General features: G+C 39.6%; 1 protein-coding gene across 1 annotated transcript in view; it reads right to left on the minus strand.

The window, feature by feature from the left end:
• Positions 1 to 23727, minus strand: part of LOC111851973 (neurexin-2-like) — a gene marked incomplete at its 3' end in the record, with an annotated part of 418474 nt that overhangs the window by 62033 nt on the left and 332714 nt on the right. Inside the window, exon 6 of the mRNA XM_023827376.2 lies at positions 12341 to 12364. Coding sequence (XP_023683144.2) covers positions 12341 to 12364 — 24 coding nt within the window. The remainder of the gene's footprint in view (positions 1 to 12340; positions 12365 to 23727) is intronic.

The raw sequence follows: 23727 nt of genomic DNA on the forward strand, positions 1-23727 counted from the left end.
TTCTCCATGTTCTCCCCGTTTCCTTTGGGTACTCCACCTTCCCCCCACAGTCCAAAAACATACTAAGGTGAATTGGAATTCTCTGATTGTCCACAGGTGTTTGGGTGTGGGCCATATATTATATATTATATGTTATATGTCCCCACAATGTGATAAAAAACCTGTTATTTATAAGTTGAGAGGACCACAGAAAACAGAAGATTTTATGAGCATAAAACTCACATGTAAGCTTTCACCATTCCAATAGAAGTCATTATTTTAATTTAGGTTAAATAAGGTGAGTTAATTAATGGTGCTGTTAGAAACAATACCCAGCACAAGGATCCAATCCCAGCAAAGCCTCTAAAACTGCATATGCTAGCAAAACTAATTTATTATCAACTACAGTATTTGTGCATAAATTACTAAAGTTTAAAATTATTAAGCCACTTCTAAAGCAGTGATTTTCAGTATATCCATATTTATTTTATTTATTTATTTTTTTGTATGAAAAAACAAATTTTACCCACAAATTTGTACAGTTTCTGGAGCAATCCTTTTTTTGAAAATTACTTTAAAAAGGATTGTATTTACTGCATATCACACTTATTCAGAATTCACGCGCAATGTTGGTGATCTGAAGGGTATTCCTCTTTCTTTTCATCTACGTTTATTTGTCATGCAGCCATTATCCAGCCACATTGATATGTTGATGATATGCTGTAAAAACAATCACCATTTAGGCCTCCCAGACCTCCCATGGACTGCCAATCATAGCTGTAGCTGCCAGGTTATCAGAAAAGCTTGTCAATAGCTTCTATCTGGCTGTGGGCTCAGACTCTGTGTCTGTGATCTTCCTGCAACTGGCAGAGTGATGTCACTGTTGAGCCCTTGAGCAAGGCCCTTAATCCCAGTTGCTCCTGGGACACTGTTAGACCATCTTTGATTCTCATTTGTACTTAATAGCTAATATGTGGTTTTTCATCTAAGAAATACAATAAAACTAGTATCTTCTCTCTATCACCGAAGCAGAGAAATTCAATAATCCCGTTGTACCATTAATCCCTGATTATCAGGAGTCTATGACTATCAGCACGTTTGAACAGATCAGTGAACACACACACGTCGCTCATTGTTAAGCTATTTGATTCCTACTAAAATACATTTTTACCTGATACTTCTAGTCCTTGGCCAGTTCACTGGCTACTTGTCACAGAGCACACTGATCCATAGTGATTCCTGTCACATTTATGTTCCTGCACTGAAGTGAAGCGGTGCTTCTGTAACTGACACAGTCAAGCCATGCTCTCTACCCATAATGCTTCATTAACTTCTGCTGGCTATTTGAATTCATATAAGCAATGCTAACTGTAATATACTTTTTTACATTTGTAAAGTATGGATGTCTCAGAGTAAACTAAAAGCCTGTTACTTTTTAATATGTAGATATGAAAATTTATAATGCTGAAATCCAGCTCTTTACTACCAGGTTAAGAGCACCAAGTTGACGGTAGGGCAGCCTAGAGTGCACCTCAGACAGAACATTACAGTCTGATTCTATAACTCAGAGAATTTGGCACATTAAACTATAGCAAGAGAACAGTGGGGCTGCAACCCCATCAGGATGCAGATAACTCTGTGCTGCTTAGAGCTGTCATAAGTATCTGTGGAGTCCATGTGGAGAATGTGATACTGGACCATTAGGCAGCCTCTTACATGAAGCATAAATACAGCACATTGAGGTTCATGCTGTCAGTATAAATACAGCTGCCGCCTCTCCTTACTTGGGAGTTCTGCTTCCTCATTGTCTTCTGTCTTACTCTCCCCATCGTTGTTGTAATAGTTTTTTTGCCTGCGTCATTTCTGGGTGAGGGTACTACTGGCGTCCGTCTGTTTTGAATGCTGCTTCTAAAAAGTGTTTAAAAGTGTCTTTTTGTTTTATCTATTGTACAGTAGCAATCTTGATGATCGCTAGTATCTGTTAGTATATTTTGTTGTCCATTCACTCTCTGCTTATACATTGCCCGACAATCACCGAAGAATTTCACCTACGTCTTCTATTAACTATTTTGGTCCGTACTGCCCTGCTGCACGCCACTACTCATACCTCTTCCCCAGACTTACTGGACCTTTGCTTCCATCTGGACTTATTTTACTACATTTGACTGGTTCCTTCCTGGATTTCACCTCTCCTCTCTGGATTTCGCCTCTGGGTTTTACCTGTCGCTGGTCCTGTGCCTACGTGCCCCGACATCCTGCTGTGTACTGGCTGTGTGGCGCACTGCGTGGGTGCTACATACTCTCCAGACCCTCGTCCAGAGGATAAGCCCAATTTTCCTCCTTGCTGGATCACCATTCTGTTTTTCACTGAAACCCGGCATCAATCCACTCCCCCTAATTTTAGCTATATCTATAAACCTTGCCCTGCTGGACATGGTGGTCTTGCTGTAATTTATAACAACATTCTCAAAATCATTGAAGTTAATCCTACTATGGTTACATCATTTGAATATCTTGCATTGAATTTACCCTGCTCTGTTACAGTATTGCTGATTTATCAGAGCCCTACATTTCTCTCTGAACTCCTTACCACCTCTTTCTCTCTCTTTCAGAACAGTAAATGTGACTCATTAGATTCTTCTGCCCCCCTCAAGGCCAAACTGGTGTCCTTTGCTACCTCTGCCCCTTGCTATGCTCCTAAGCTTCGTTCCATGAAACAGAAAGGTCATAGACTTGAGTGACTACTCAAGAAAACCCTCCTCACTGTCCATATTGTGGCCTACAAAGAACTTGTGACTTGCTATAAGGATGCCTTACATACTACTAAATCTGTCTACTACTCCAATCTCATAAATAGCAATTATAAGAACCCACGTTGTCTGTTTTCTAATGTCAAGAGATTATTCAAAGCACTTGATCACAATATTTCTGCCACCCCGTAAATCTGTAACACTTTCCTTAAATTTCTCAACTACAAAATTTCTGTTATTTATGCCTCTCTTGACACAACCACTCATATGCTGATTCAGTGTTTTTGTTTTCACCCAGTGTGCCAGCTCCACTTAGCCGTCTGAACAAGTTCTCTTCTGTTACTATTTCTGAGGTTTGTGACATAATCACTACTGCAAATTCTGCCACTTGCTCACTTGACCCTCTTCCTACACCACTAAGAAATGTCTCGTGGTGATTGGTCCCTTCCTCACCACCGTTTAATCTATCTCTTGCCCATGGTCATGTTCCTACTGCCTTCAAAGTAGCAGCTGTCACCCCAATCATTAAAAAGCCTGGTCTTGACCAAACTAACCTTATCAACTACTGTCCGATTTCCAATCTCCCTTTCTATTCAAAAACATTAGAACATGTAGTCTACTCCCAGTTTCTCACCTATCTTCAAAATAATAGCCTCCATGACCCTCTTCGGTCCAGTTTCTGCCAATTCCACAGTACAAAAACTGCTTTAGTTAAAGGCTTAAATGACCTACATGTTGCTGCAGACACTGGTGCCATAAGCTGTCTACTTCTGCTCGACTTAAATGCGGCCATCGACATAGCCTCTCACCCTATTTTAATACAAAGACTCCACAACCTGGGAGTTTGTGGGGCAGCGTTTAACTGCTTCATTTTACTGTATATCTCACTGACAGAAAACATTTCATTACCCGATCAGGTCATAAATCAGACACATCAGTTATCACACATGGCGTCCCCCTGGGCTCTATCCTGGAGCCACTGCTCTTCATCATTTATATTCAAACCCTAGGTCGGATCATTCGCCGCTTTAATCTAAATTCCCATCTCTATGCTGATGACACCCAGATCTACTTCAGTACTAGTTCCATAAACAACCTGCCAGTAGCATACATTGAATCATGTGTTTCTGAAATCAAACAATGGATGAGCCAAATTTTTCTAAAACTCAAGTGATAAGACAGAATTGTCTTAGGAACAAAATCCAGATTCAACAAAATCAGGCCGACTGGACCCCACCACCATCTCCCCCTCTCCCCTGGTTCGTAACCTTGGTGTTACTTTTGACCCAACCCTCTCATTTGACACACACATACATTCCACAGTAAAAACAGCTTACTTGCATCTTCACAACATCACCTGGCTTTGACCCTTCCTTTCCTACTCTGCTGAATCTCTTATTCATGCCTTTATCTCTAGCTGTCTAGATTACTCCAACTCATTATTTGCTGGTGTTACTGGGAACTCAATCCATAAACTGTAGACAGTTCAGAACTCTGCGCCCACCTCCTCACCCACACTCGGTCCTACCAACACATCATTCCCATACTTCAGAGCCTTCACTGGCTCCCTTCAAAAGAACATATCAATTAAAATACTTCTCCTGACATTCATAACTCTCAACAACCAAGCCCCATCTTATCTTTCTGAACTGCTTCTCCCCTACCAGCCTCCCCATGGTCTTAGATCCTCCTCTTCTGGCTCCTCCTCATCCCCCCATTTAAATGTCATGGCTATGGTGACCTCACATTCCCCCCCCCCCCACTTTGGAACTCCCTCCCCAGTGACATTCGTCTATCGGTCTCTGTCTCAGATTTCAAACACAATCCATAATGTGCTTTGTTGTTTTGTTTTCTGCTTACCTTATTCTATGTAAGCATCTTTGAGATTCTGAAAATCGCTATGTAAATAAAATGTATTATTATAATTATTATTACTTTCTTTTTTCCTACTTTCCCTTTTCCCTATTTCATGCACCGTGTTGAAGACATGTAGTAAGTGATTGCCACACACTCCTGTCAAATGTTGCCTCTGGCTTGTTCCCTGTGGGGCATTTCCTAAATGTCATTTTTCAAAGATTTTGAGCAATAGGTTTACATAATATTAATATGGTGTGTGTCATCTTAGGAACAAAAACATATGCCTAGTACAAAAATATTATTCTGTTTGGGGCTTGCTTATAAAGATGATAAAGTTGTCTGTTGTGGATATATTGATATAAAAATAGATTGTTTTTACCCTGGGATTAGGAGTCCATATCTAAAGGTACTATATTTAAGGATTTCACTGTGTAACAGATGTAACTGCTCATATAACAAAAACAAGTTCAGGTGAAGTGAAATAAAAGTGGTTTGTCTGACATGGTGCCACCAGACCAGGGGTATCTTTCACTTTGCACTATGTGAAGGTAGCAGTAAGCTTCACTGGGATGTAAATGCTTAACAATTTTACTGGCAACAAATCCATAGTGTTAAGCTGTTGTAATCTTTCAAAACACACACAAACACACCCGCTCGCTCATGTAGGGTATACATATCCTTATGGGGACCGCTCATTCATTTCAATGGGAAAAATGCTAACGCTAACTATGACAACCTTAACCCCTACCATGCCCTAACCATAACCATAAGTAACCAAACAAAATACAAGAGTTTTTGGATTTTTAGTTTTTTCATAGCAGTCACATTGTGTCCCCATAAGGATAGGTAAACCCGCTCGCACACACACACACACACACACACAATATATTGGCAAAAGTATTGGGACACCTGCCTTTACACACACATAAACTACATAGGCTTTAATATGAGTTGGCCCACCCTTTGCAGCTATATAAAACCCATATTCAAAAAAGGGGATAGAAGTAATCCAGCAAACTATAGGCTAATCAGTTTAACTAGCATTACTGGAAAAATAATGGAAGCTATAATCCAAGTGTAGATTACCTGCATGCAAATAACATTCTGAGGGTTAGCCAACATGGATTTAGGAGAGGTGAATCCTGTTTAACGAATTTACTTGAGTTCTTTGAGGAAGCTACAAGAGAAATAGATCACAAAAAGGCGTACAATGTGATCTACTTAGATTTCCAGAAGGCCTTTGATGTTGTCCCCCAAAAACAGCTCTTGCTTAAGCTCAAAGCTGCAGGGATTTTAGTAACTGTAGCATCTTGGATCGAAAACTGCATTCATAGTGGGGTACCGCAGGGTTCAATTTTAGGACCACTATTGTTTCTAATTTACATTAATGATATTGACACCAATACATACAGTAAACTGGTTAAATTTGCAGACGACACCAAGGTGGGTGGTATAGCAGATACTGAACTAGCAGCAGAGAGGCTACAACGGGATCTGGATTTAATTAGTGACTGGGCTGATACCTGCCAGATGAAATTTAACATAGATAAATATAAGGTATGCAGGGAACAGAAATATAAAGCACAGGTATTTTATGGGTTCTACTGAAATAAAGGTAGCTGATTACGAGAAAGATCTCGGTGTGTAAGTCGATGCTTCCATGTCCCACTCTCACCAGTGTGGGGAAGCAATAAAAAAGGCCAATAGGATGTTGGGTTACATCTCTAGGTCTGTGGAGTTTAAGTCAAGGGAAGTGATGCTACGATTATATAATTCCTTGGTAAGACCCCACCTAGAATATTGTGTGCAGGTTTGGTCACCATACCTTAAGAAGGACATTGCTGCCTTGGAAAAGGTGCAACAGAGGGCTATGAGAATGATTCCTGGTCTTAGAGTAATGTCTTATGAGGAGATGTTAGCTGAGCTGAATCTGTTTAGCCTCGAGCAAAGGAGACTAAGGGGGGACATGATCCAGGTATCCAAGATTCTAACGGGTCTGGATGCTGTTCAGTCAAATGGCTGTTTCAATATTAGTTTAAATATTAGAACTCGTGGCCATAGGTGGAAATTAGCGGGAGAACATTTTAAAATGAATTTGAGGAAGCACTTCATTACACAGCGTGTAGTTAGAGTATGGAATAGTCTTCCTGTTAGTGTAGTGCAAGTTAAAACCCTGGGTTCCTTTAAATCAGAGCTAAATAAGATTTTAACAACTCTGAGCTATTAGTTCTCCCCAAACGAGCTTGATGGGCCGAATGGTCTCCTCTCGTTTGTAAATTTCTTATGTTCTTCTGGTAAAGCTGTCCACAAGGTTTAGGAGTTTGTCCATTCTTCCACGAGAGCATTTGTGAGGTCAGGGACTTGGATGAGAAGGCCTGACTCGCAGTTTCTGTTCTAATTCATCCAAAAGGTGTTCTGTCGGGTTGAGGTCAGGGTTTTGTGCAGACCAATCAAATTCCTCCACACCAGACTCGCCCATCCATGTCCTTATGGACCTTGCTTCATGTTTGAATTGGGAAAGGCCATCCCCAAACTGTTCCCACAAAGTTGGGAGCATGAAATTGTCCAAAATGGCTTTGAATGCTGCAGCATTAAGGGTTCCATTACTGGAACTAAGGGCCCAAGCCAAACCCCTGAAAAACAGCCCCACACCAAACTTTACACTTGGCATATTGCAGTCAGGCATGTACCGTTCTCCTGGCAATTGTCAAACCCAGACTCATCCATCAAATTGCCAGGCAGAGAAGCGTGAACCAGAGAACACATCACCTCTGCTCTAGAGTCCAGTGCAGCGTGCTTTACACCACTGCATCTGACGCTTTGCATTGCACTTGGTCATGTTTGGCTTGGATGCAGCTGCTCGGCCATGGAAACTCATTCCATGAAGTTCTCTATTCACTGTTCTTGAGCTAATCTGAAGGCCACATGAAGTTTGGATGTCTGTAGCTATTGACTCTGCAGACAGTTGGCGACTTCTGCACACTGTGCGCCTCAGCAAGCATTGTCCCCGCTCTGTGATTTTATGTGGCCTGCCACTTTGTGGCTGAATTGCTGTTGTTCCCAATTGCTTCGCACTTTGCTATAATACCACTAACAGTTGACGATGGAATATTTAATAGCAAGGAAATTTCACAAATGGACTTATTGCACAGGTGGCATCCTATCACGGTACCATGCTTGAATTCACTGAGCTTCTGAGAATGATCCATTCTTTTGCAAATGTTTGTAGAAGCAGTCTGCATGCCTAGGTGCTTGATTTTATACACCTGTGGCTATGGAAGTGATTGGAACACCTGAACTCAATGATTTGGAGGGGTGTCCCAATACTTTTGGCAGTATAGTGCATATACACACACACACACACACACTCATGAGCCAGATACAGATGCCCTATACAGAAGCATTGGGCAATGGTCTGCAGACTCTCCTTCACATTGATTAAACCCTGCCTGAAGGGTCACTTGTTTACTAATCATCTTTGAAACACCATCAGTACGTATAGACCACCTCCACATACACGCTGTCCAGCTGTCTGGAACCAGTGTCTTCAGTTATTGGTATAATGTGACATTAAACCAAAAGCCTGTAATTGAATTGGATTATATCATGACAGTTTCCTTCACAACTGAAATTAATTCCAGCTCTGCTTCAGTCTGCCACCGTTTAAAGATAACAAGATTTATGGAAGAACAAAGACAGTTTCAGGGATTAAATGATATTCAGCTATCTCTTGCTGTGGTTTGCCTTTGATCACATAGATCAAATAAAAGCTATCTCAGTTGTTTAAAACAGAAGCCACTTTTTCAGAGCTAATGGAAAAGGGCATACGTGATGGCATAGACACAGTGCTAGGCACATACTCACCAAATAATCTCATTTTCATAGTTCTAAGTCCAATATAATTGTCATATAAATGTCAAAAATAGTTTTGTTCTACTCAGAGTATGATCATTTAAGCCTCTGAATGCTTCTCAGTGGTAACGACGACAATTGTTGTCTTTTATCAGTGCCAGTCCAGTCCCACAGAGGCCTCTGGTATGCAGTCATTGTGGTTAAACATTGTCACATCTTCTAATACATGTTCTGGTTTCTAGTACACATTGCTGTCTCTAGACTATGTGTGGAGACATTGACAGGAACACTGAGTAACACCCAGTCTGGGCTTTGGAGCTTGACATGAAACAGGACCATACTCTCAAATTTTATTGCTAGATCAACTTCAGACCACTGGCGTGCCACAGAGTAGAGTGAACTGGATGTTTTCAGTGGTACAGCTGCCATGTCATGTTATAGATTATGATGGATTGATCCTCACGAATGAACCACAATGCTTTTAGTTTTTCTTTGTCAAATGATGAAACAGCTTCTTCAGAAGGAGCTGTCTGAATTACCATTATAGTAAATTCTCCTTTTCTCATTTCTATCATTGTATTTGCTAGTTTCTGTTGTTTTTTTTGTGCATGAAACTTCTCCAGGAGCTGAGATTGGAGGACGGGACCTTTTTTGACACCCGGTTAGCTGTAATACTGTAGTTGTTCTATTTTCATGTACAGCTGGACACAAGGCCCTGGCCCCTCCTGACTTAGCAGATGGAAACAGAAAACAAAGCTACAGTGTAGGGCTGTAATCCTCCAGTAGTTGGCTGGCAATTGGATCACTGTCAGAGTCAGAAGGATCAGCAATAAGAATTATAAATGCAAAGTGAAATAAGAGAAGCCAAGGTCATGCAGAAATTGTAGGTGTGTCCCTCCCAGACTTCAAGAAAATTCCCTAGTTTGATATTGCTCTTCTGATTTGTCTAAGTTAGCAGGGAAGGGATTTTAAGGACATGATAGGAGTGTGAGTGGGTGTGTATGTGTGCATACATGTGCATGTGTGTCTGTGTGTCTTTTACCAGAATGTTACAGGGATATCTTTCTGTGTTGAAAGCAATTAAGGAATTTGTATTAAGGAATTTGGTTGAGGGGTGAGTAGAACTGGTTAGTACATTACTGAGGAGGGGAGAGTCAGACACAAAAATGGTTGTTAGTACAGTCACAAGGTTTCATTCAAACATTATTAGTATTATGTTTTAGAAAATTTAGTATAGTAATAGAATTAGTAAACAAATAACACAAGATTTTTCTCTGCAATTTGATTTGTAGACCCAATCAAATTTAGCTAAATATTGAAGTTCTTTAAGGTTCATATTCATAAAACAGAAAGAAAAGGATCCATTCAAGCTGATTGGATGAGCAGGACCCATGCACATAGCAGCCAGGGTGGATGATTAAAATGACAGAAGTTCCACTGAATGAAATCAAGAAAACAAGGGAAGTCCGAGCAGAAGTATGTCAACAGGAGAATCAGTCATGTAGGAAAGGCAAGGAAACACATTGGAAGTATAATCAAAGGAAACTTCTAAAAGAGCCATGAAACAGGGGGCAAACATATGAGCAAAGCGGACATTCACAGCAGCATAACATACACAGACTCTGATGCATAGATATCAGCAATGCCGTGCAGTCAGGCAGAAGCAGGAAGCAAAACACAAATGACATACAGAACAGACTAAACCCATGGTATCACAGAGGATAAAATATGTCAAATTAAAAGGTTTCCAGAAATAGAGATTTTAGGCTTGGGGGATGGGGCCAGGCTTTTATTTTAAGGAATTAATGATGGAGTACTTTTTATGGAGAAAAAAGTCAAAATGCGGAGATAGAAAGTGCTTCCTAAGTCACACTAGCTCAATGAATGTCTACTTCTACTCTGTTTTGCTGCCATGTTATATTCTGGACTCTGGATTCTTGCAAATGATGCAGGCATGCACTGTGTGGTAGAATGTATTCCACTGCACAGTCTGCACAATGTTACACCAGTGTGCACAGTGGTAGACAATGAGATATACACACTGCGCTAAAGATGCAGCAATTATTTAGGTGATTATACCCACATTTTTGTGCAGTAGACATTACACCTAGTTGTGCATAGCATTAGCGGACATTAAACTCACCCACACTCTGTCTCAGCTAATAATATTTTATTAAGGTAATAAAAACACTCTTCTAATTATACTTCATTTTCAAAGCACCTTCATAACCAGTATAACCCCGCCCCCCAAAAAAACATAATAAGATTAGATTACAAAATACTGTTTACTGTCAATCTCCCTAAAATATTTTCATAAATTGGACCATTTGACTCCCCCATCAATTTAAAATAAAAACCTCTTCCCCTTCTGGTTTCAGTAGGGTGAAATGTGAGTTGATAATTTGGCTTGTAAAATTGTAAGTATACATCTATAATAAAAATGTAGAATGTGATAGGTGTGGCCAAGAAATTCTTTTCATCCACCTTATAAATTGGTAATTTATCATAAATAAATATATAATAATATATAATCAATTAATATATCCATAAAACATGTATAAGAAAAATGTTGAGTATTTGATTTGTATAAATTATGTTAAATTAAATGCATGCGGGTTTAAAATTCATCAAGAGCGTTTCTGTTAGTATTAATGAAGACAGTAGATTGGACACGTTTGCAGTGGTATTCCTGGCGTGGAGCAGCATGCGGGACACTGCACCCTGTAACTGCTCATCTCCTTTTCTCTAAGTCCAGTGGCAGGCAGCAGGAGACAGAGCCAAGTCAGCAAGTCTGCCTTACAGCAAGATTCTATCTAAGATAGGAATAAATGTTACGTAATTTTCTGACAAAAGTGAACGTATTTGCCTAAGCTAAATGGAGAAACAGAATGGTTATGGAATGAACTCTTCATTAAACAGTGATAAAGAGACATGCCTCGGAATTCTATTCTGAAAATTAATCATTAAGTTTATATATTATATATACTGTAACTTGCTCTTAATATCCAAACAGAGGTATAGCCAAGTGATTCCACTATTTTTTATGATTAAAAATATAACAACATCATAGTGATGATTGTTTTCTTCGCAATTGCACGTACAGCTCAATATCATGAGATCTCTATAATCACAGTTGAGTTAATCCCGGCTTAGCCATGAATCCTGTGATTCTCTGACAAGCTGTTGCTATTGATAGTTCTGCAGGTCTTTACACTGACACATATTTGTAAATTACTGGACTTTTTTACATGTCTAAATTGACAATGGCTGAAATGTGAATGTAACTCCTGATATTAATTATAAGATAATCAATAATCAGGGGTGGCCTGTTAGTTATAACTGGCATTAATTACCAAGATATACATACCTGTAGTCTTTATACTTGAGGAGAAAAAAACTAAACTTCGCAGAATCTTTTTTATAAATATGTTTTCTGAACTGATATGGAAAGAATATTTTGATGAACTCATTCCGTCTTGACTTGTCCATTCCTACAGCCTGCTACTGGAATCAGAATTAAATATGTATAATGTTTATGGCAATTAAAATTGAATGAAAATCGACATTGAGTTATTGATTTCTTATTCATGCTATGAAATTCTATCTTTTTAAAAAGATACATAAAAAAAGAGAAAAAAATGAAATCAGTTGATTATAGGTTATGGTATAGTGATTTGTGTAAGTGCTGTGGTGCTGTCTGAGCTGATGGAGGGTGCTGGATTGGGGAGTTATAAAACAGACAATAATGAAAAAAATGAATTAAAACACTGGCTCTATACCTTGAAATTGAAGTTTGCATATTTTAGTTAAAGCAAACTAAAGAGGAGATAAAGAAAAACCCAGGGCAAACCAAAGTATAAGACAATTAGAATGATATCTACCATATAATGCAGTTTGTTTACCATAGCGTGTCCAATGCCTGCGTGCTTGGGGAGGAAACAGGAGGAAAAGGAAAAGAAACAATGATATACTTTGAGATGAAGAGAGGAGAGTTCTCCAGTCTGAGGAGAAGCAATACAGCATCATCCTTCATGAAAATAGCCGAACCATAAACGTAACTTAAAAAAAATTTAAAAGATACATATATAACAACTTATCATTAAATATAAGGTTTGTAATGTATTTTGCAAATAAAAATCCAAAAATAAAATAAAAAATACAACAATGTTTACCATCATAAAACAATTTGCTTAGAAAGGACTGTCATTTTTGTTACTAAGTAGGACATCAACAGATGAAAGACACAATGAGACACAATGTTAGTGTGTGTGTGTGTGTATATATATATATATATATATATATAAAAATTCTTTTTTCTTTTTTTCTTTTTCACATTCACATTTTCTAAACAAACTGACAACAATGCTTTCAGCAAAAAAATGCTGAAATTTCTCAAGAATTTTGTTAGAAAGACACAAAAGTTGTAGATTAGCTTCCACTGAGAAGGATTTGGGGAAGTCCTGCTGTTAGGGTGGGGGAGGGGGGATCATGGGCACGAGCCGTAATCAGTTTGAGAACAGGTATGGCTGGGATGTCAGTGAGCTTTCTGGGAAGATGCATGCCATCCTCAAAACAACTGGCAGCTTATTTCACAATGAACTCTACACAAGTTTCATAAAATCCTACTCAAATGCCATTTTTATGTTATAAAACATCACATCAATTTGAAAAACAATGCTAAGATTTAGAAAATATACCCAATATGCCCAATAAAGAAAAGACCTTCCATTCACTTGAATTATATGAAAAATACTGACAGAAAAGGGCTCATGAGCCTTAAAGTGCACATAATTCTGTGTTTATATGGCATTTCTGTGATTTTCAGACATTTAATTATGCCCCCTGTCTCAATGAAAATCAAGGCGCACACAAATAAATGGGAACCAAATTACAGAAAACATTCCTTTTATATCAGCAGCCAACCTGAGAATTTGTAGATTGGAAATCCTGCTGGTAATTTCTTCTAAAATGTATTATTAAACAATGAGTCATGCATTAAGGACAACAATGCAAAGTATTTGCGGGCTGAATTTGTTTCAGCTCATTAAAAGTCTTGCTGTGCTGTTGAGAGTGGTGAGAGAGACCTGCTACTGGGCACTTAGGTTAGTCTTTTGAGCTAGACCCTCAACACGGGACCATCCAGGGCAACCTGATGAAAATATTCCACTTAGAAACTTGCAAATTTCTTAAACCTTCCCCTAAATAATCCAATATTGGTTTTATTGATTAAATATAACTAACAGTTTATCCGGTACATTAACAGTATATGCATGCACAAATTATATTTTAACCTATTGTAAAAAAATGTAAATAAAGCCTCTCTTGGGCTCGGCCCATACAGTGCTACATGGCATAGTATATATTTGGCTGTGTAATGTGTAATCAGCTAGAAGATGTGCAGAATACTGTCTTCAGCTGATTCAAGAACAGCATGAATAGTTTGTATTTTGTCATGACAGAACTTGTATTATTCAAAGAGCATTTCAAAATATTTTAATAAATTGATTAGTTTGATCTTAATAGATTTGCATACAAAACAGGTAATTGTACAGGACACATTCACATTTTCTAAATAAACTGACTGATTCTGACATTGTTGAATTAAAAAGAAACATGAAACAGATAAGGCAAATAAAACCTGATGGCAAATATACAAGTGGCATCACAGATGAGTTGGTGGGGCAGTGTGCATCATACATGGTCCTTCCTAAAACTTTTAAATCAAGCATCACAGTACTTGATGGCCACCACAGGAAATGAGGAAGAAGCCAAAAGGCACAAGACAAGAGGAAAAGATCAGTTAGTGTTAAAAACCATGATGGGGTCATGTGAGGGCATCAAGGGGGACTCGCAGGAGAGCTGCCCACCGTGAGCTCAGTGTACACAGACACATACAGCCTGCAGCATAGATTTCTAGACCCTTCTAACTGTGTTAACTGCTAAACCCAGATTAAGTAACAAAAGCTCTCTGTAATGAGGCTGCAAAATAAATGACCACTGTATTACACCAAATATTACACTTATCACACCTCCAGGGTTGGGGGCTCAAATCCTACCTGCACTACAGGAGCTCTGTTAACCTCCCACAGTCCAAAGACAGAGCAATTTGACTAATTGCTATTGCTAATGTGTGTGTGTGTGTGTGTGTGTATGTGTAATTTTTGTAACTATTAGATTATGGGGACCTGATTTCCCCACAATGTGATAAAATCCTGTAACATTTTACCTTGTGGGGACAACACACAAGAATAACCTCCATTTGATAAAAATCTGTGACTGCAATCAAAAAATTAAAAATGTCAAAAGTCTGGTATGTTGTTTGTTTACTTATAGTTAAGGTTAGGGCTGGGTGGGGGTTAAGGTCGTCACCGAAAAGTTCTTATTTTCCCTGCCCCATCATTAAAGGGAGCACAGAGTATTATAAACTAAGCAGCTCCATATAGTACAATTTGTGGGCTTAGTTACACAGGACCGCAGACGGTCCATGTTTTTGCTCTGTCCCAATTTCCTGGGAGTTGGGAGGGAGCAAAAATGTGGACAGTCTGGGGTCCCTGAGGACTAACGCGGGTTTAGAGCCTATGCCAGGCAGCAAAGGGCACATAATGGCTTAGACAATTTAAAATTACAGTGCAAACAATGAGATAAAAGCAGTTTTCTAATCTGTAAGATCTCTGCTGAATGTGTGACATCTGTTCATCAGCCATTGCCCTGAATTGTAACAAGTCAGAAGCCATCTGGTCTTTTAAAGAACATGGCTGTGTTGACAGACAGACCAAAAAGCAGCACAGGCGAAAAGATGGAGGGGCAGTGGATTTTCCCCATCGACTAGTAAGGGGAGGCTTGTCGCATTATATTTTCACATGCTCTGTTCATTAGCTAAATGAGTTCAAAACCTTTCCCCATGAACATTCAAACTACATTTTTACATTTTTTAACTGAAAAGGTTTTAAGAGTTTGGCATACACAATAAACTTAATATGTAACAACCCAAAAGTATGGAAATCAGGGCACAGAACTAATTTTCACTATTCATATTCAATTCAGAAATAAACAGATGAAAGCAGTATGCTTCTGGCTTGTTTATATTTTGCTTTCCTTGATTAGTGGATGACTGTAAAGCCAGAGCCATTTCCATGTGTAGCTCAGAGAATTAATCATGCCCGCCATCCAAATAGCACAGCATAACAGGGCCTGTCGCTAGGTTACAAATTGCTTGGAATAGTGGAAATATCACAGGAACTGATGTAATTTATTTGATCAGTGATTGATTTGATAATATCTGTTCCCTATTCTGTTAAACTGAATTTTTGCATAGATCTGTGTCAGGGAGGAGATTGTGAGGTTATGATCACAGAAGGTAATTTTCTAAAAAAAAAAAAAAAAAATGAAAACTGTATTATATGCTTTGTGCATTTGGGGGAAAAATGTAATGAGGATTTGTATGCTCATGAAATTCTGCACTTGTGTAGCCTGAGATAAGATGAGGATTTGCAGAGTGCCTTCAGCATGCAGGCTGACTTAATGGTAAACACTGGCTTATATCACATCGATTTTCTACATTTCTGTATTTTACATTGTGCCAGGCAGCTCCTATTATGTTGTATATAACTAGGTTTCTTAAACCTTAGTCAATCTGGTACATAACAAGAAGAGATAAGTGGACATGACCCTTGTTAGAAATGTATGCAATCCAGAAGATTGCATACATCTCAAGGTTTACGAAGCTGGCATCATTATACAGTATTAAACTGTTTTATATTTTCCCAAAGAAGAAAGACAAGCGATCTGGACAAGCGATTCAGCAAAGAATTGAATCCCTGGCAGTAGTTACTGGCAGTAGCAGTAATAAGACAGGTTTTTGCATAGAGGATCTTTAAAATATTCTGTAAACATCTTAAATACGTCCAGTGCTAATGTCAGGGCAGCATCTTTTCCTGTTTCTCCTTTAGTGCACATAATAGCCCTGAAATGTCTCCGTTCTGACTTATTGAGGTCACTTTGACAGGAGAGATCCTTTGATTGGTCTGATGGATAAAGTGTTATTTTTGATCTGTCCATGTCCCTGTGACATTACAATATCGTCAGGAGGGACTCTCGTGAGTTATAATGCAAATTATTTCAGGGCTGGTAATTGACTCTCATTTTTCTGCTTAGTCTGTCACTGTCTCACTTACTTTCTCTCCATCTTTCTGTGCAGCCGTCTGCTTTTTTATCTCTACAAAGAACAGAAACCAGATAAATGCTCTTTTACATACATACTAGGCACACTAGGGCTCAGCTGACATGTCATTATTAAGGTGCTCTAAATATATCAGCACTGCTGGATAAATTACATTATTATTGGGGCCAATAATGGTTCTTTAAACAATAATGATGGGAAAAAGAGCTCTCTAATGGAGAAAATGCAGAGACACTATGACTTTACCGCTCTTAGCCTGGGATTAGCCTGCATTGAGATTCAGTCTAGCCTGTGTAAAAGCATATTCAATTATATAGAGACCAAGGAAAATTCTTTGTGATTTTTATTTATAGCCAGACAGATTTTGTCAAAATATCAAATTAAAAACTCCCAAAGAAAACTAGTTTTACATTTAGGCTACAAAATGACATAATTTATTCACATACACTTAATGTTTGTTTAAATTTTGACCATATACAATTACATAGAGAAACACATCAGTGTCCAAGTCAGAAATACAAACTTCCACAATCTAAACCAAACAATTTCACTTTGTCTTGGACAGTGCACACTGATGGCAACGCTCTCCTAGAGTACCACATCGGCTAGAACCAGCCCTGAATTTCATTAAACAAATATTCCCTGTCATTTCAACTTTGATATGATCTTTGATTTGGTGGATGAGTTTGGCCTTTCCTATTTTTAACCCTCTGCATACAGATGCCCTTAACCTGGATACACAAGCTATACATCACATAAGCAGTGCAAGTTTTCATTTTACTCATCTGCAGTATTTAACAGAATGAATTAAAATTCCAACAATTCTTAAACCAGTTCATAAAGCTGAACAAAGCCAGGACACTGGTAACTGCTTAAAATGGAAAATCCTGGAAGTTATCAGTTGAATCCTGAAAGACAATGTCATTTTCCAATCAGCAGTGTTGACAAGTCTCTGCGGGGTGTCTGCTTATAGTACAGTATGTGCTACATGCTGCACCCAGTGCTTCTCATATTCTTTTATACCTCTCTCCCAATCAGTTCCTTTCAGTAATAATATCCCACACAGCAGACATAAAAAGGTTACGCGTCCCTGTTGGATTGAAATAATCTAAAGCCAGAGATCAAGATAAATCATGTCAGCTCCCTGCGAATCATGGCTCTCTCAGTAGGAGGCAACCACGGACATTTCAATAACCACATGTAAATATACTGAATATCTGCCCATCATTCATAATGTTACACACTGCATGTGTTTTCGTTTGTCATTTCCCATGGGAATAATCCTTAGTGGTCATGCCTTGCCCTGGGTTTTCTGCCGTTTTCTTTTTGTCGCTGCACCCCACCTCCACAGTGGTGACCACCCAGAATATTTTCATGCGTTTTGCTTTTCATTCCAAACATACTCGTAAATGCAATTGTGCTCAAACTCCCGGAGTTTTGGGGCAGCCAAGTGGCGGTTAGGTTCACACAGGCAAGTGCTCAGTTGGGTGTGCGGGGCATTACGGAGTGGTGAGTCTGCTGCCAAACCTGTCCAGAGCAGACAAATACGACACTTTAAAGGATCTGTTACTGCAAACTTTCAAGCTCTCATAGGCTGTACATATCCACAGTTTATTTGCGTTTCCTGGGTTAGGAGATCCAAAGGCCTCAAAGCTGATGGATCACGTTAGCTCTTCTTTTCATCCATTAGCCCTGCTTCATTTTTAGGGAGCTTTTCCCGAAACAGTTACCCGCAGAGATATGGGGAGCACTGGCTAATGTGCTAGTTAAGGACTGCAGAGAACTTGCCAGAGAGGCTAACAAGTCACACAGTGCCAGGCTTGGAGATTGTTGAGCCGTCCGTACATGGGGCTCAGAAAGCTCACTACCATCGGCTGACACTACTGTCTCTGCAGTGCATCAGCATGGGGCACCAGGTCTCTGCTTTAACATGCTTGGATTGGTGACAAAGCTAAAACACATGAGCCTCCCTATCATTGTAATGGGGCAACCAATGCACCGGCCGGCACTTGTTAGCCGCAGTGAACGTTGGCCATGCTGGCTGCCTGCTTTATGTCACAGACACTGTTTCTGGTTGCTGCTTCCTCTGCGATACTAGTGAAAAGACCACGACTAGATCTGTAGCAGATTTGCACTCTGGTGAGTGGGGTCCAACCATGAAGGCTGGCAACAGCAGCAGTATCCGTACCTACACCACACATAACACGGCAGTCTGTTTCAGTGGCCAGTGATTCTGGTGGCATATTGTGGTGGTTGAGGTGTCCAGTCCTCTACTTGAAGCAGATTTTTTGTGTACCAACAACCTGCTCGTGGACATGAAAAACCAGCTCCTAGTAAATGCAGAGACTTTCCATTTGGTTCTGTGCTGGCACAGCAACACTGGTTTGTCTAGATTGCCTAGCACCTTAGGTGCAGCTGATACCTTCTCACATCTGCTTGTGAAGTACCCAGATCTCACCCAGCCCACTTTAATGTCAGTCACAGCCAAGCATGGTGTGGAGCATCACATTGTTACAATGGGACCATTAGTCCATACCCAAGCCCAGTGCCTCATTGCGGGTAAATTATCCATTGCTAAGCCTCACTTTCAAGCGCTGGAGCGCCTCGGCATTGTTCAGCATTCCAACAGCACCTGGGCTTCCTCTCTCCACATGGTGCTCTAGCCTGTTGGGGGTTGGCACCCTTGTGGTGATTGTTGAAGGCTTGATGACGCCACAACCCCAGATCACTACCTAATCTCACATATCCAGGATTTCTCTGCTCGATTGGCAGGTAAGACCATTTTATCTGAGGTTGACCTGGTATTTGCCTATCAGCAGGTTCCAATGCATCCTGAGTATATTGCAAAAACTGCAGTCATCACTGCGTTTGGGCTTTTGGGGTGTCCTTTGGACAGCTGACCAGTATTTCCAGTGGCTAACAGATAGTACCAAAAAGGATTTTAAATTCTTGTTTCTCTCTGGTTGCCAGCACCTCCAGGAGTGACCATTTAGCTCATCTCCAGATACTTTTCAAGTGCCTAAGTAGCCATGAGTGGATTATCAACCCACAAAACTCTGTTTGGCCTTTCCTCCATTGATTGCCTCCGCCACCACATCACGGGGGCTGGGATGTACCTCTACCACGCAAAATTGAGTCCATCTCTGCATTTCTGCAACCCTATATATCCAAGGCCATGCAGGAATTTCTGGCCATGGTCATTTTCTACCACCGATTTATTCCATGGGCAGCACAGCTGATACGGCCACTTTGTGAGGCTCTCAAGGTGAATTAACACGACCATGCTGCCCTACCCCTTAATGCCCTGATCTCGCTCAATAGCAACAGCATGGATTACGCTGTGGGTGTAGAGCATGAGTAGATGGTGGACAGCATCTGGCATCCGCTTGCCTTTTTCAGCCAGCAACTTACGTAGACTGCATGAGTGAAAGTATAGTACTATTGACCGCAAATTTCCAGGCCTGTACCTGCTTCCATTTCCCTGTGGAAGGCCACCCAGTCACGGTGTTTGTTGACAAAAAACCCTGGCATTTGGGATGGCTAAAACAGCCATGCCTTAGTCTCCTCGTCAGCAGTGGCAGCTCTCCTTCTTTTTGTCCATAATGTGACATTCGGCACATTGCAGGTAAGTGTAACCTGGCAGCCAATAGACTGACCCAAAGGTACAGGATTATAGGACTGCAGTCACCTGCTTGCAGCTGCCAGATGTTCCCTTCCATAACTGTGGAGCCACTCTCTCCAATTTCTCGACTGGACTGGTTAGACCAGCCATTTGGCATAAACATATTTTTGAAGTGGTGCACAGGCTTTCATGCCTAGGCAGGTGGGCATCTCAGCAGTTTATAGCCAGGTTTGTCTGGAATAGGTTGAGGAAGGATGTCCACAGTTGGGCTGTTTCCTGCATCCAGTGTCAACGTGCTATGGTGTACCAACATACCAAGGTGCCGTTGGCTGGTTAGCGATATTTTTGTAGATAACTCGGGAAAATATTATGACATTAGTTATCAAATGTAACACACATTTGATACATTTTTATGTCTATTCAGGGTATTCTGTTTGCTCAAATCGCAATAATTAAGTGCTAGATAACGACGTAGAAAAGCTAATGTTATTCCTAGGTCAGAAATGCATGATCAGAAGTGAAGTGTAATATATTGCCCAGTGACCATTCTCATGAATGTAGTTTTATGATTTATTTCTTATCCATTAATGAGAAATTTGTTCAACAGTAAAGCAAAAACTAAAAAATGTGTATTTTTATAGACGATAGCCTGGATTGACAATATACATACATGTACAATAATAGTTAATCATGACCTCAATATTAATCTCAAGATTATGAGTGTGTCCAAAATCACATATTTGTTTGCTATGTAGTAGGAGAAATATAGTATGTGAAGTGAACAATATGTCTGAATCCACAGTATGGATAAGACAGCAGGCAAATGGTAACTGACATAACATGTTCTGGAACATTTGGAAATGTGCAACTGATGGATGCTACGCTCACTCTCATGATGCCACTGGAGCTGCCAACAGAGATGAGAAATGTCACTTGCTTGGAAATTATTGTCAAGATGGCAGAGGAAGTGTCACTCTGAACACATTTTCCAAGTTACATAAGTTGACTTGGACATGTATTTTTTCAATTTACAATTTTTAACAGTTTTTAATGTTCAGTGGGGTTTTAACAGTATTTAATGTTTGCTGACTACATCATTGGTATAAATTTGGGTTAGATACTGTGCGAGTGCATTTGTACTGTACTCACCAATACATAGAGTATGTACTACATTATGATTGAGTAGCAGGCTTCAAACGGAATTCAGTACATTCTTGTATGTATGTGATTTCAGACGCACCCTGCATCTGTGTGTTTGCATTTCAGATCAATGCAGACTTTCCATACATCTCTACAGTTCCACTGGAAGTGAAATTCATTGGACGGACATGCCGGTGACCTAAAAGAAGTCATCAGCAGGAAAGGGGGAGAGGTTGGTGTGAGAACCAGTCATATGATGAAGACTTTAAATCAGGTACACAAGAATAGGATATGAGTGCAGATGTACTGTTTCATATGTAAAGGTTTTCTATGCTGTCCATAAAGTATTACTTGTATGTGTTCCTTAGGTTGTTTACTAGACTTTACCAATCCTAGTCCTGGAGTGCCCCTGTATTTCACATTTTGGTGTTCTCTCAGCTTTTAACACATCTGAAACATTTGCTCATTAGGTGAAAAGTAGAGTCAGGTGTATTTTGAGTACAGAAGATACTAAAATGTGCAGTGCACGGGAGCCAGGACCAGGATTATACCAACTACTGCATTTTTTACTAAAGTACTGCTGTGTTACTTCTATCTAAACAGTATCACCTCTGTTGATTTCTGCTGGACTCCATAGACTTTAGAGACTGTGGTGTTGCTGTTGAAATCACTCATCATTAAAAATATGGCAAAGATGTTAATGTCCTCAGAAAGAAAATCTTTTTAAAATCAAAATTATATGGTTAACTTACCATTTAAAGTAATTATCAATATACTTATTATACTTAATTATAAAAATGTTATTACCAACTTCATATTTTAGATTAGTCAAACAAGTTTTGCTTATCTCTTCTTAATATCTATCAACTTCATAATTTAGATGAATCAGATCAGATTTGCTTGTTTAATGTTTAACACCTAGATTGAAAATCTATTTGAAGACTAGAAAGGGAGACTGTCAAAATGACAGCAGTGTATTCCCCAGACAGTCCTGTGACCTGCTTCCCACCTGATCCCTACTCCTTATACACTCACCAACTTGTACAAGTTCTAGAAGTACTGGATGGATCACATGGAAATGTAAAAGTTAATAAATGAATTTTAACTGAATGCTCTGAGTCCTAGTTGTGACTTATAACTCTAAACTACACCTGTTCCTACTTACATCTTCCCCCACCAATGTATTTTCCTGTGTATGTCCATGTCTTAAAGTGCCATGGTCAGAATCTGCTCCTGTTGGCAGTCTTTGTGTTTTTCCCTTCTCCCTGTCCCTGTCTTGTGATGGAATCCCACCCCCTCTGTTATTGTATTGGTTTCATCAGATTTTCTAGTTACTGTGATTTTGTGGTTTGTTTTCTGTTTTTGGTTTCTTGCTTTGTGCTCTGGTTGTGTTTTACCTGTCTTAATCCCCTGTGTTGGATTCTGTTTCCTTGTTTCTGTCAGTCTTAGTTTTCCCCTCCCAGTCCCTTGATTTAATTATTAGTTTCATCTTTGGCCTGTTTTCCCAGTCTTTGTTAATTAGTCTCACCTGCCCTGAGTTAGTCTTGTTACCCAGTTTAGATTCAGTATTTAATTAATTGTTACATTGAGAGTACAAAGCACATGGCTGGGATGCGAGGCTATCGAAGGGTGCAAACTTAGTGACACACAAGTAATTTAAAGAGCAGGTGTCCTGAGCTGACCTCCCATTTTGCCCATGGGAGGAAAATGGAGCACCTGGATAGAATCACCACAGACCCGGCATCACACACATAGATAGTGTGGGGTCTGAGCCCATAATTCTGGAGGTATGACACTACTGTTATAAGAGCTATGTAAGTTTATTCACATCAGAAACAAGCAGCCTCTGAAATACCATATAATTAATCTTGTTTGATATAAGACATAAGTAATCTTTTTCTAATAATAATGATAATAATAATACCTTTTCAAGTCAGGAGCATGCTTGTTTGCATCCACAATCTCATTCAGATTATGAAAGGCTTTCCTTTTGGGGATTAGTACATTTGCTAAGGTTGACATTTTTGCAAATCATGTGATTTAACCTTTTTTAAATGGAAAGGCCGTGCAATGTTAGCACAGTGCAAACAATATGCATAAACCTGAAGATCTGGGATTTCTGGAAAGCCAGACCATTGCACACAGTTCTACCTCAGCAGAAACGTGTACCTGTGGTCTTGTCAGGGAGAAAACAAAAAAGATCTTTTGTAATGGTTTTACTGTACATCAGGATTGTTAGTAGTAGCCAATGAGAATCCTGATTACAGGCTTTGACAAGTTATTCCTTTCCATTACAGAACTAGAAGTGAAGCTTATTATGTCTCTCTCTTGTTATCTGTAACTGCTGA

The sequence above is a fragment of the Paramormyrops kingsleyae genome, chromosome 10 (assembly GCF_048594095.1).
Source record: "Paramormyrops kingsleyae isolate MSU_618 chromosome 10, PKINGS_0.4, whole genome shotgun sequence".
In the NCBI taxonomy this organism is placed as follows: Eukaryota; Metazoa; Chordata; class Actinopteri; order Osteoglossiformes; family Mormyridae; genus Paramormyrops; species Paramormyrops kingsleyae.